The sequence below is a fragment of the Portunus trituberculatus genome, chromosome 37 (assembly GCF_017591435.1).
Source record: "Portunus trituberculatus isolate SZX2019 chromosome 37, ASM1759143v1, whole genome shotgun sequence".
NCBI lineage: Eukaryota > Metazoa > Arthropoda > Malacostraca > Decapoda > Portunidae > Portunus > Portunus trituberculatus.
This window is the reverse complement of record NC_059291.1, coordinates 3,152,347-3,166,284: the sequence shown is the minus strand read 5'-3', so window position 1 is coordinate 3,166,284 and position 13,938 is coordinate 3,152,347. Positions and strand designations below refer to the sequence as shown.

Genomic DNA, 13,938 nt, shown 5'->3' with positions numbered 1-13,938 from the left:
CGAAGATCGGTCTATGAGCTCTGAGCTCGCTCCGTAATGGGGAAGACTGGCTGGGTGACCAGGGGGAGACCGAGGTGAATTACACACACACACACACACACACACACACACACACACACACACACACACACACACACACACACACACACACACACACACACACACGGAGCGCAAATTTCATGAGCCTGAAATTTTTTCGAAAATTGTGCAGGTAATGATAAAAACTGCAACCTTTTCATCTGGCAACCGCAAAATATTACGTTTAAAAAAAAAAAAAAAATGAGCGCACATGGCAAATCCTATGAAACAGCTCGATGTAATGGAGGAAAGGATAATTATATATAAAAAGAAAAGAAAAAAACAAAAAAACAAACAAACGACGAATGATGTGACAAGAACAAAAAATGTGCCAAAACGCAGGGAAAGTATTTAGTCTAGTTAGGTAATTCATATAACATTAAACTTAACGTCACGGCGCCGGAGTGAATATTTTTTGTGTTAGTATCCTGGGAGTTTGGCAGCTCTGGGACATGTGCGGGAGCCGGGAGGGGTGAAAAAAAATTGACTGTCAGAGCGAGTGTTGTTATTTTTAGTGGCTGCACTCTGGAATTATTGGCTGTGACCCTGTGAGGAAGAGGACAGGCAGGGACTACAAGGGGACAATAAAGGGGACCATAAAGAGACTATAAGGGACTATAAGGAACCACAAAGGGACAACATGGGACCACAACAAGGGACCACAAAGGGACTACAAGGGACCACAAAGGGACCACAAAGGGACAACAAGGGACCACAACAAGGGACAACAAATGGACCACAAAGGGACCACAAAGGACAAGGAACAATAAGGGATCACAAAGGGACAACAAGGGACTACAAGGGACCAGGGACAAATGGACCAAGAGGCAGATAAGAGAGTTACTTTATATTGATTAGTAAAGCTGATAACAAACATCCTGGGCGTCAAAAGGTGTGTCATATAAGTAAAGGTATGAGTCTCAATTGATGTAACTTGCAAATAACATCATCCAGAGTGCCCTTTCTTTGTTTCCATTTACGTTTCACTGACTTGAATACCAGAAGGAGAATGTCAAAAGAGCGACTCTCGGCAAGAGAGACACATATCATACACACATATCGACCGAGAGGCAAACTACACACATGGACACCGTTTGTAGAGCACTGGGCGGGAAGGAACACAGATAAGAACCACAGGAAGAACCTAAATATTATCGTACTCACTAAAGAAACAACAAAATAAAGCAGGATAATTCTCAAGAAGGCAAAACTCCATCCAGGCTGATGAATTTTACAAAGCAGTGCAAAAGGAAGAATAATTAGCTCAGAAAGAAAATGGAAGAAAAGAACATCAAACACAAAAGGCGTAGCTCAAGGCAATCAACGCCAATGCCAAACCAAATAAAAAAAAAAAAAAAAGGTGAAATCAAGGGGAACAGGGAGGAAAGAAAAAGCTGACTACGGAAATAAAGGTGCAACACGGAAGCGGAAATGAGCAGTGATGGGCAGCAGGTGACTTATGTAAGGAAATGCACCACAGGAATCACGCGAAGGACGAGGAGCACAAGGAGGACTATTAAGACTTGGGCCGTTGGGGAAAGACCACAGACTATAAAGGCAAACCTGGAAATACAATTATAGAGCAACAAAGGTCAGTCATCAGCTTCCAGTCTGTATATTCCAGTGTGTGTGAGTGTGTGTGTGTGTATTCCAGCCACTTCTGTGCCCTGACGTAGCACAATAGAAAGGGCAGCGATGCGAAAATACAATATTGGCTATTTCCGGAACCCCCATCAGGAAATTACTTAATAATCTAAAGGGTGGAAGCTAATATTTATGAAGTTAGTGCAACATACAATTATCTCCTTTCATAACAGGTCATTACGTATTTTGCTGCCTCACTATTACCTTTTTGTAAACTCTGAAATAACTTGATAATCTGAAGGGCTGGAGTTAACTTTAATACGATTAATGCAAGATAGAATTACACTCCCTTCCAGCAGGTAATTACGTTACGTGGTGCACTGGCGCTTATATATTTGTTTTGTTATAGTATAAAGTATTATGTCACGGTAGATAATTACACGAAATAGTGTCTCAGCATCACTTTTCCGGCACTGTGGTGAAGAGTGTGCGTGAAAGAAAAGGCAAGGTGTAAGAAGCTGCCAGGGCAACACGTGGTAGTCCCTTTACGAAACAGCCAAGAGACATTCTAGGCCAACACGGGGTTTAAGAAAAATGGCATCACGTCTCAGGAATCAAAGAGGAAAAAAAAAAGAAAAACCCTTTGCTACCTGTTATTTCTGCGGCTTGTGCTCATATTCATCAAATTTTGTCTCATTTGGGGGCTGAGTGGCGTTGTTGGTTAAGGCGGCACGTGTTTGTATCCTTGCCAAACCTAGCTGCCCGGTGGGAGATGTAGCGTTCTCCGTTAACCTTTGCGGTGCCACATGACCTAAGCTGTTGCGGCGCTTAATAATTTTCTTGACAACAAATTTCAAGGATTTCTATGTATGTCTTTTCTAATAGCTGATGTAGAATACTTGTTAAACATCCTTGAAAAACTCTAGAAATTTCACCAAGATGCTTCACAATACAGGCCTTAGCATGGCTCTCCGTGGCCCACACAGCACATATCACCACACACCCAGCCTTGTGAGTGTTAGTGCAGATGATGTGTATTAGCAGGAGCAGGAGAGAAATTAGGAGGAGGTAGAGCAGAAGAGGAGGAGGAGGAGGAGGAGGAGGAAATGTTGGTGTTTTTTTTAATGGAAATATATTTTCATGGAAGGGAATACTCCTTTAATACTCATTGGAGACTCTTTTATTAGTTTTGAGTAGCGTTAACTTATGTAATATTGTGACGAGAACAAGAGAAGTATATTAAGAGAAGGCTGAAGAGTAAGAGGACGAGAACGACACAAATGTAAAAGATTGGTCTGGAAACGTCAGAGTGTTTAGTGAGAGAGGCCACGTAATGGTGAGGATCATTGCGTAAATCCTTCACATAACGTCAGAGTAAATAGTGTTTGTGGTTAATTGCACCTGCTCTGCCGCACCTGTGATGGCTTTGTTACATGCACGGCCGCCGCCCCGTGAATATAGCAAATGTAGAATGTATTTCGTTGCCAAGATTGTCAATTAATGAAAATCACCTTCTCTCCTTTCTACTAGAGGGAAATGGCCGCCTGTAGGAACATATGATAAGAATGACTACAGTTATTTTTCATGTAAGAAGAGAATTAATCAAGAACTATAAAAAGTAAGAAAAATGACCCACTGAAGCTACCATTATAGGTCACAGTGACAAAAAAAAAACCATCCAAAAATTAAGAATTATTTTAAAACCTCCTATTTGAAACTCTCGTTCTAGTTGCTCTTCCTCCTCGCGTATTTTCAAGTTCAATTTGGGAAAGGATGACGTGGAGGAGGAGGAATTGGGAAATAAGAAAAATATAAAAAAATACAATGAATGATCAAGAAATAACACCTTTGATCGCCCGCACCAACTCTCTGTGAAAACTGCAGGAGTAATTCTGTTTAGTCTGCATCCTATTTAAGAATAAAGACAGTAAAGAAAACAGAGGTTGACATCGAAATTTTATGCCCACGGAAGGTAGCCAAGGAAAGACAGGAAGAGGAATGCTAATCTCGTCCATAAACTAACAAGATCAGCAGCTGCAATTCCAGTCCTTCGGAGGATTAGGAGGGAAAGAAGGAAAAAGGAAAGCGAAGGGAAGCAGGAAGAAGAAGAAGAGGAAAAGAAGAATAAAAATAAGACTTGTTTCGTGTTTGTGAAGAGGATGACTTTCCTAGACAGAAGGACTTTTTTGCACACACACACACACACACACACACACACACACACACACACACACACACACACACACACACACACACACACACACACACACACACACACACACACACACTATGCTTGACTTCATAACAGAAATCCAAAAATCTGACTTAATATTTTCCACCTAATAACTTCTCGCCTCCTTTCTATATGCTCCTCCTCCTCCTCCTCCTCCTCCTCCTCCTCCTCCTCCTCCTCCTCCTCCTCCTCCTCCTCCTCCTCCTCCTCCTCCTCTTCCTCCTGATCCTCACTCCCTGACCTCATTATTCACAAACTAATTTGAACACCTTGGCAAACCCTCCCTGCCCTACGTCCCTTCCTCCTCCTTCTCCTTCCTCTCCCCTCCCCTCCTTTCCCCTCCCCAAACGCAGCAGATTAGGCACGGAGGGATGGGAGGGGAGGGAGGGAGGGAAGGGGAGGGAAGTCTGGAAGGGGAACTCATGTCTGCAAGGATTTCCAGGATTCATTTTTTTGACGTGTTTGATTTGAGTGTGTGTGTGTGTGTGTGTGTGTGTGTGTGTGTGTGTGTGTGTGTGTGTGTGTGTGTGTGTGTGTGTGTGTGTGTGTTTTATGACTCGTGTAACTGCCTTTGTTTTGGTGATTGTTTGTTTGTTTTGGGCTCTTGTTTATTGTGCAATTCTTTCTTTTCTTTTTTTTCATTATCGTCATTACCTCTCCGTCTTTTTCTTCTTACATCATTCCTCCTCCTCCTCCTCCTCCATCTCCTTCTTCTTCTCCTCCTCCATCTCCTTCTCCTTCTCCTTCTCCTTCTCCTTCTCCTTCTCCTTCTCCTCTTCCTCCTCCTCTTATGTACTACTACTACTACTACTACTACTACTACTACTACTACTACTACTACTACTACTACTACTACTACTACTACTACTACTACTACTGTCACCTCAGCCCTTGTTCAAAGTTGCATAGTGGGAGATATTGTCACTGATATACTATTTTTGTACTTTATTCCTCGTAATTTAATTTTGAAACCTCTCTGCCCTTCGGTTTCCTTTCCTCTCTCCCTCCCTTTCTTCTTCCATCCGTCCTTCCTTCCTCCCTCCCTCTCTTCTTCCATCCATCCTTCTTTTCCTCTCCGCCTCCGTCCCTTCATAACGATAAGAGCTGTCAATATTTCAAGATGGAGGGAAGAAGAGTGTGGAAAGGGATGTAAGAGAGGAGAAGGGGATCGTGGAGTACTGAGAGTGGCAGGAATTGAAAGGAGAGAGAGATTGTCAGGTGACACTACAGTCTCTCTCTCTCTCTCTCTCTCTCTCTCTCTCTCTCTCTCTCTCTCTCTCTCTCTCTCTCTCTCTCTCTCTCTCTCTCTCTCTCTCTCTCTCTCTCTCTCTCTCTCTCTCTCTCTCTCTCTCTCTCTCTCTGAACCGCTAATGCAATCACGTACTAATAAATCGAATGACGAGCGTCTTAAGGGATTGAGTCACGTCACATAATTGAATGGTCGGAGAAAGTAGAGTTCCCAAGGGCATCTTTCAAGCTACCCTACCCTTCCCTGAGAGAGAGAGAGAGAGAGAGAGAGAGAGAGAGAGAGAGAGAGAGAGAGAGAATCCAGCAAACGCAGCGAGAACCAGATGACAAAATTAGACAGTCATATTAGACAAAGAAAGTGACTTTGTAAAGAAAACGACAGCGAAGGTCGGTGGGACGGTGCTAGGAAGTGGTGTCAGTAATAAAGAGAGAGAGTGAGAGAGAGAGAGGGCGGGCAGATGGGCGGGCGGCGCTATCAAGGGAGAGATAGGAGGAGCCATAGTGAGGGCAAAGGCTTGAGCAAACTGACTGATTGCCCTTATCGATTATGGGTGACATTTGACGCCAGTGTGAGTGGAAGGTTTTGGGAAATTCTGCCTTTCTGGGAGTGGCTGGGAGTGGAGTCTATTTATTTATTTATTTATTTATTCATTTTAGAGTACGTAGTTGTGTCTTCTTCTTATCCTCGTCTACCTCCTCTTCCTCCTATTCTTCTCCTCTTCTCTTCCATTTTCTTCATCTTCTTCGTCTATTTTCTTCTCTTCCTCCTCAACTCCTTTTCTGTCTTCCTTTTTGTTTTCCTTTTGCTTCATTTCTTCTTCACTCTCCTAGATTTTTTTAGTTTTTTTTTTACATTTTTCTTTAATTTAGTTCTCTCTCTCTCTCTCTCTCTCTCTCTCTCTCTCTCTCTCTCTCTCTCTCTCTCTCTCTCTCTCTCTCTCTCTCTCTCTCTCTCTCTCTCTCTCTCTCTCTCTCTCTCTCTCTCTCTCTCTCTCTCTCTCTCTCTCTCTCTCTCTCTCTCCTTGTCTTTCTCTCCTCCTCCTCCTCCTCCTCCTCCTCCTCCTCCTCCTCCTCCTCCTCCTCCTCCTCCTCCTTCGCACTTTTCTATTCATCTCCTTTTTTTCTTTCATCATTATCATGTTCCTGCTCGTAACCTTCTTCCCTCTCCTCTCCCTCTTCCTCAGCCTGTTGCCTCCTCAGCTTCAAAGGCCACGAATAGCTCCAAGGGCATTACGACTCCCTCAGGTGTCAATAAACAGGTGAAAATGTGACGTAATTAAGCAGGTGTGTATACGTGAAGCAGAATTGTACTGGTGAGAATAGTTTGATTATAGTGATCAGCGACGAGAGAGAGAGAGAGAGAGAGAGAGAGAGAGAGAGAGAGAGAGAGAGAGACGGGATCCATTATGCGACTCATTACCGAGAAGTAAATAGTTAGGTATGTATTTAAGTGCAGTTCATTATATTTCTCTTCATTTAACTTTAATTTTACTTTGGTGCCGTGATTCTTTATCTTTTATATATTTCTTATGGATGATCCGTGCATTATTATCGTTATTATTATTATTATTATTATTATTATTATTATTATTATTATTATTATTATTATTATTATTATCATCATCATCTTCATCATTATTCTTATTATTGTCCTTATATAGATGTAGGTTAATCCTTTCAGTGCCATGACGCGTTTTCATATTCATTCTGTGTTTACTATTTGGTGATATTATACTGCTTCAGAAACTTATGTTGGGGATCAAAATAGTGAAGACTCTAACCATAATGTTTTGACCTCCATAGCCCCTTCCTGAACCAACTAAAATCGTCCAATCATACCCAGACTCATGGTAGAAATGCGTCTCTCTTCTGAAGGGGTCAGCAGCTAATAGGCAAATATATGGAGACTTACAGAGACTTGAGCATCAATTCCCATGAAAAGCCTACATAGTATAAATAAAAAGAATATATATATAGAGAGAAAAAAAAATAGATAGACAGACCAACAGATAGAAAAAAAAAACATAGAGCAACAGAGGTACAAACACACAGAGACGGAGGAACAGTGACGCACCGACAAAAGCAATGGAAAAAGACTAAAGAAAAGTAAAGTAGATGTGGGAAAATAAAACTTTTGTCTGGAGCATCACACCAGAAAATTAATGCGTCCGGGAGTCGCGTCTGCCAGTAGAAGGAACGGCAACACGACGCCGCGGAGGAAACGAGGCTGAGGTGATGCCTGGAAATGTTTGCTGTCTGGGCTGGTAAGAACAACAAAATGGAACTGTGAGGAAAAAAAAAAAAGACTAAAGAATAATTGATTACGTTTACTCCTCTACTCTCTCTCTCTCTCTCTCTCTCTCTCTCTCTCTCTCTCTCTCTCTCTCTCTCTCTCTCTCTCTCTCTCTCTCTCTCTCTCTCTCTCTCTCTCTCTCTCTCTCTCTCTCTCTCTCTCTCTCTCTCTCTCTCTCTCTCTCTCTCTCTCTCTCTCTCTCTCTCTCTCTCTCTCTCTCTCTCTCTCTCTCTCTCTCCATATATTTCTTTATGAAGTGTGAATAATTAATTTGCTGGATTTTTTCTTGTTCCTCTGGTAGATAAATGGCAACAGAAAAAAAATTATTACTTTCTCAAGCTCTTGTGATTTATGTTCTGTAAAGGCGTGGCATATTAATCACACCGCAGAAATAAAAGCGATTTTTTTTTTCTAGCGTTGTTAGTTTATGCATTGTATATCCTCGCATGTAAATAAACACCTTACAAACAGACAGTCATTCTTCCCAGCTCTAATTATCTGTACCTATGCAAAAAAAAAAGCAGATGGGTAGATGACGCACTGCCATATTTATTCTGCTTATTATATGGTGACTTTATACAGCTTCAGAAGCTTAATGTGGGGATTAAAATAGTGAAGACGACTGTGGCCATTAATCTTCTGACCTCCATAGACCCTTCCTAATGTCAATAAAATGGTCTAATCGTACACAAAACTCAAGGTAAAAATGTGTCCCAGTAATGAAGGGATTAATTTCAGTTCATGGAATAAAAAACGGGACACTTTGTTAATAAGTCAAGCCTGCTAACCATCTCACCACCTTCATCTTTCCATCATACTATTAGAAAATCACTTGCTGGTATATTGCACTATTCGCTCAGATCAGCACTCCCCTTCTACTGGTTTTCCTTTCCACAGGTGAGAGACGGGCAGGTGCGGTGACAGTACAGGTGCCTCGCTGACAGACACACCTGCCTTCACGTTTGGACAGGTGAGAGACACCCAGGAATGAATCACTCTCTTCTCCACCTTCGTCTCGCTGTCTCTTCCTTTTTCTCTTCATTCCACTATCATGCCCTTTTCCTCCTCCTCCTCCTCCTCATTCTGGTTTCTTTTTTTTTAGTTTTCTTTTTGTTTTTGTGTTTCTGTAATGTTTTGTTGGTGTGGTATTTTGAGAATGTGTGCCTTTGTTTTATGCAGGGCTTTGTTTTTCGCTGTGTGTGTGTGTGTGTGTGTGTGTGTGTGTGTGTGTGTGTGTGTGTGTGTGTGTGTGTGTGTGTGTGTGTGTGTGTGTGTGTGTGTGTGTGTGTGTGTCTGTCTGTCTCTCTCTCTCTCTCTCTCTCTCTCTCTCTCTCTCTCTCTCTCTCTCTCTCTCTCTCTCTCTCTCTCTCTCTCTCTCTCTCTCTCTCTCTCTCTCTCTCTCTCTCTCTCTCTCTCTCTCTCTCTCTCTCTCTCTCTCTCTCTCTCTCTCTCTCTCTCTCTCTCTCTCTCTCTCTCTCTCTCTCATGACGAAGTACTGATCTCGGGAGAGCCAGCCAGGAAACTCTGTGGGTAAATTCGTACACCACACATCCTCTTGCCGACCGCCGCCTTTTTCTGCCCCTGATTCTTTCAAACTTTTCCTTCCCTCGCCTGGTCTTTGATGTACGGAAATGCAATTATACCCGGCGTCTTGTGCACCGAGGCTCAAGCATGAATAAATCTCATGAATTTGTGACTGGGAAATCTGTGGGTTTTGAAAAATGATATGGATGGTGATGCTTTTATATTTACTTTACTTTTTAGCTTGAGTACTTTTAGTTTTATGTCAAAAGAAATAGGAAGATGAATGTCGTTTTTAAGCAGAGTTTTTTTTTCATATTTATCTGCAAATATGTTTCTTTCATGTCAGAATCACAGTAAAGATATTTTGTGATATGGAGGGTCATTTTTAAGGGCTTGTTTGAATTATTACGCATACGAAGAGGTTTGTTTGCCAAGTAATTTAACTCATAAGCTCCTTCCTTCGACCTGCTCCCCGCCAAAGGAAGAAGAAAAAAGAGACAGAGCGTAATGCGTACCCAGAAGTTCCAGGTCGTGATTTATATTGCGCCTGTAAGTTTGGTGTACGGAATTAACTCGTGTATAAAATTAAAAGTTTCATGAGGGCAAAAAAAAAAAAAAAAAAAATAGCACGTTTACAAATTACCTCATTAACCTGCAACTCCCCGACGTAACGAGGCAACGCGCCGGTAAAATTACGCACACTGGAGCACCGGGGGATGAGTCTGACGCAGGCTGGCGTGATGCTCTCATCTGATTGATTTATGGCCCCTCAGCAACATTATCTGGCGTTGGCTGCGATTACGAGAGACAATAAAAAGCACTGTGAACAAGGATCAAACTGAGTCTTTACGCTGCGAGACGAGCATTGTGTGTACTGTATATGCCTCGAGCCATCCTGCATATCCCAAACTACCAGGTATCGTACACATTGCACCTCAGATCCAATTCCCAGCGTATCATACACACCTTACCACCCGACACACTGCTTAGTCAGTTGCTGAGAACCTTTTTTATGTAAGAGGGAAAACTGGCAAACAACAACAAAAACGATTAAACGTAAAAGCCCACTGAGATGCCATTCCCCCGTCTACTGATTACTTGATTACATGAAACAACAATAGAGGGACAATTTTCAGTACCTGGGAACTCTGAAAAAGAAGTAGTAGAAGCTTTCTTGTGGTTAAAACCTTACCTGGCAGTCGATTAGCGGTCGAGCAGGTGGAGATGCTCGTCCAGACATACCTGTTCTTACCTTTCATCGGATACAGGCAACACCGTTTTAAAAGTACGTGCGAAAGAACAAGAAAAGACAAACTGCTGGACTAGAAACAGAAACGAGAGTACCGAGTCGTGGGTCAACAAAAAGGAGCTCCAGGTGCAGAGAAACAGAAGAGCAGTGGGTGCAGATTGGTGTAAAGAAACAGAGTAGTCAATAGAGTCTCACCTTGAGGGGCTCCAAGCCAAGGGAGGTGGTGATGGAGCGGCGGTGCTTCACGCTTCTCGCCGGCCGCACCTTGCCGTCCCTCCCCGCCCCGCACATCATCTTGGCGGTCTCCCCCTCCACGTCGCAGGGGGAAGGAAGAGCGAGGTGGGTGGAAAGGTCGGGGGAGCGTATTATGAGTGGCTAGGTTTGGAGGAGGAGGCGGTGGAGGAGGAGGAAAAGGAGGTTAGCGTCCTTTAAAGGAGTTGAGGAGTGCGAGAGGTAATGTTGTGAGAAAGTGTGTGTGTGTGTGTGTGTGTGTGTGTGTGTGTGTGTGTGTGTGTGTGTGTGTGTGTGTGTGTGACAGAACGTATGTGATGTGAAAATAAGGATCCTTTAGTTATTTTCGTGTGTGGAAGGATTTTGATGATAACGGACAAGTATTTGTTGTTGTTGTCGTCGTTGTTGTTGTTATTGTTGCTTTGATTGCTGATGTTGGCGGTGGTGGTGGTGGTGATGATGATGGTGATGGTGATGGTGATGGTGGTGGTTAAAGGAGCAAGATCCTTATTAAACCTGTGGGAAAGTTTTGTAGGATCCTGTCAAGTCTGCAGTAGTAACAGGGGATGCCTCAGAAGGAACATGATAATAACAGACCTCGTGATGGTGAAAGAAGTGGTGATGCTGGTGCCTGACTGGTGAGCTATCCTGTCTTGAGGCACTGGTGAAATGTTAAGGGTACTAGTGAGACCTGTGATTTTGATGGTGACTTATGGCTTGGTGACGAGAAGAAGTGATGTGTGTGGAGTTAATGTGACACCTAAATATCAAAACTAAACCGATAAGATTGTGTGAATTGGTGACGGGGTGAAAACAGTTGGCAGTTCACGCGAGTTGGTGACGAGGTGATGAGGGCTTTATTATTAATGGATGTCCGTGGTGGTGACGGTGATGGATGGGGCGTGACCAACTGAGGTAACTGCGATGGTGATGGTGGTGGTATTGGTGGTAGTGGTGGTGGTGGTGGTGGTGGTGGCGATGACGGACGTGCAACTGAAGGAGGAGGAAGTAGGAAGGAATCGTGTGACAAGGCTGCCGGTGACGTGGAGGTGAAATTAATCTGTTGAGGGAGAGAAGAAAACGGGAAGTAAGTTAGATATGGTGTTTGTAGAAATTGGCGATTATTACTATTATAAATCTTAATGTTATTTTTTTCCTCTTAATTTTTTTTTTCATTGTATATAATTTTTGCTGTGATTGAGTTGTTACTATCATTTGCATCATTCCATTATCCTAATATCCTCCTATCATTAATATCGTTGGTAATAAAGTTTCTGTCTTCCTTTTCTTATTCTTCATGTTCTTGTTATTATTCTTGTTTTTTGTTCTCCTTCTCCTTCTCTCCCTCCTCCTCCTTCTCCTCCTCTCCCCTTTTTCCTCCTCCTCCTCCTCCTCCTCCTCCTCCTCCTCCTCCTCCTCCTCCTCCTCCTTTCTCATCTCCGTACCTTAATACTACTAATTAAATCTTTACAAAAAACACAACTGAAATACACGCACGATAACCCCACATACCCATTATAGCGCCGCCCTTCCCTCATCCCTCTATCTGCATTTTATCCTCCCGTACATCCCAAACAGAAAAGAAAACGAATAAATAAATGAGTAGACATAAATCAACGCTACCTTGTTATTTTTACTTCTTCTCTTGAATATATAACCTTAAACATTCCCTATATCTTAACCCTCTCTCTCTTTCTTTCGCTCTCTATCCTTCTCTATTCCTCATTCGTTTCATATGCACAAGTTCGGCGGAGAAGCACCGTGCCTCTCGCTGCCTGTCCAATAAAACACTGAATCCTCCCCCTTTGCTTGGCGTGCCTCGAGCGGGAAGGGGAGTTGGGGAGGACCTGCACTGGAGAGGGAGGGATGGTAGGAGAGAGAGAGGAACGGACGGCTGAAGTGGTTGGGTGGAGGGGATGTTGGGAGGAGATACGAAATTAAGAGGTAAAAGAAATGGTGTGATTGGAAGTGGCGAGAGGAGAGGAGATATTAAAGGAAGGGAGATTAGGTGTGTGCGTGCCGAGTGTGAAACGGAGATGAAGGGAAATGACAGAGAGAGAGAGAGAGAGAGAGAGAGAGAGAGAGAGAGAGAGAGAGAGAGAGAGAGAGAGAGAGAGAGAGAGAGAGAGAGAGAGAGAGAGAGAGAGAGAATGTGCATGTGTGCGTGCCAGTAATGGGATTTGGTGAATAATGAAGCATGGTGGCTTCGTGTGTGTATGTTAGAGAGAGAGAGAGAGAGAGAGAGAGAGAGAGAGAGAGAGAGAGAGAGAGAGAGAGAGAGAGAGAGAGAGAGGTAAAGTCATACTGCTACAGAAGGAACGAGCAGGTAATTCCCACAAATAGTATACGAAGAAAAGGAAGAAAAAGAACATCATCCATTACAGCTTATCAGCCAAGAAATGCCTCCTCCACTTCCCCTTTCTCCCTCCTCCCCTCATCTCCCCACCACACAGGAACAGTCATGCTATTTTATCACCTACAACAGGAATGACCTTTTTAATAATTCCCTGTCACCCCTTACTAGCTAAACCTTCACAAAATACAACAACAGTATCAACAACAGCAATAACAACAACGTATTACTAATCATGGGGAAAATGCAGTAATAAAAATCTGTAAATGGATCTTGGTTAAATTTCAGCCGCATGTTTGTAAGAATTGAGAGAAACACTGATAGAGAGTGTCGAATATTTGCTTTCATTTCTGCTTCACCTCTTGTTTCCAGGGTGAGTATGAGGTCACGACACGAAGAAGCATTTACTATAGCTCTTATACGTCATTTAACTCCTTCATTACTGGAACGCCTTGTTACCATGAGTTTTGGATACGATTAGACGGTTTTATTGACATTAGGAAGGGTCTATGGAGATGAGAAGTGAAGATTAGTGGTCAGAGTCTTCACTATTACTTAGTTTAGTTTTATTGACCAAAAAAATCTTCATACGGTAAAGTGAAAGGTACAAAATCCCCGATGGTCCAACTAAAGGATCATACACTCACAAACATAAATAAAAGCAATGTCACCTAAGTATTCTTTAAGACTTATAATCCCCACATAAATTTCTGAAGCTGTATAAAATCGCAAAGTAAGTAAGCAGGATGAATATAAAGACACGTTATGGTGCCGAAGGGGTAAACTGTAAAATAACCAGACATACAGAGACACACAAACAGACTAATTCAGAGAGACAGAGACAGATTGAGAGGCACTAATTGATAGGTACAGAGACAGAGAGGCAGGTAAGCAGACAGCCACAGGGAAGCGTGCAGTGGTGCCAATATATCGCAGTGTTCCTCGTGTGGTGCCAAATAATTTCAAGACTCATCGATTTCAGGCGGTCACGAGATGGTAAAGATCCCTGTCTTAATATTAATCCTTTTGTCTTTCTTTTTGCGTCCTTTAAGAATAAGTTATAACCTGCTCTCTATAATTTGCGACTGCTAAACCGTACAGAACGATAATTATTAATAGTTTAAGATGAAATAAAGTAAAATGAT

The 13,938-nt window shown here is 42.7% G+C and overlaps 1 protein-coding gene across 3 annotated transcripts in view; it reads right to left on the bottom strand.

The window, feature by feature from the left end:
* LOC123514084 (transient-receptor-potential-like protein) overlaps positions 1 to 13,938 on the bottom strand; it is a 180,884-nt gene that overhangs the window by 99,835 nt on the left and 67,111 nt on the right. For all 3 annotated transcript variants that reach the window (XM_045271705.1, XM_045271707.1, XM_045271704.1), the window contains exon 3: positions 10,405 to 11,500. In XM_045271705.1, coding sequence (XP_045127640.1) covers positions 10,405 to 10,503 — 99 coding nt within the window. In that variant the 5' untranslated portion in view covers positions 10,504 to 11,500. The remainder of the gene's footprint in view (positions 1 to 10,404; positions 11,501 to 13,938) is intronic.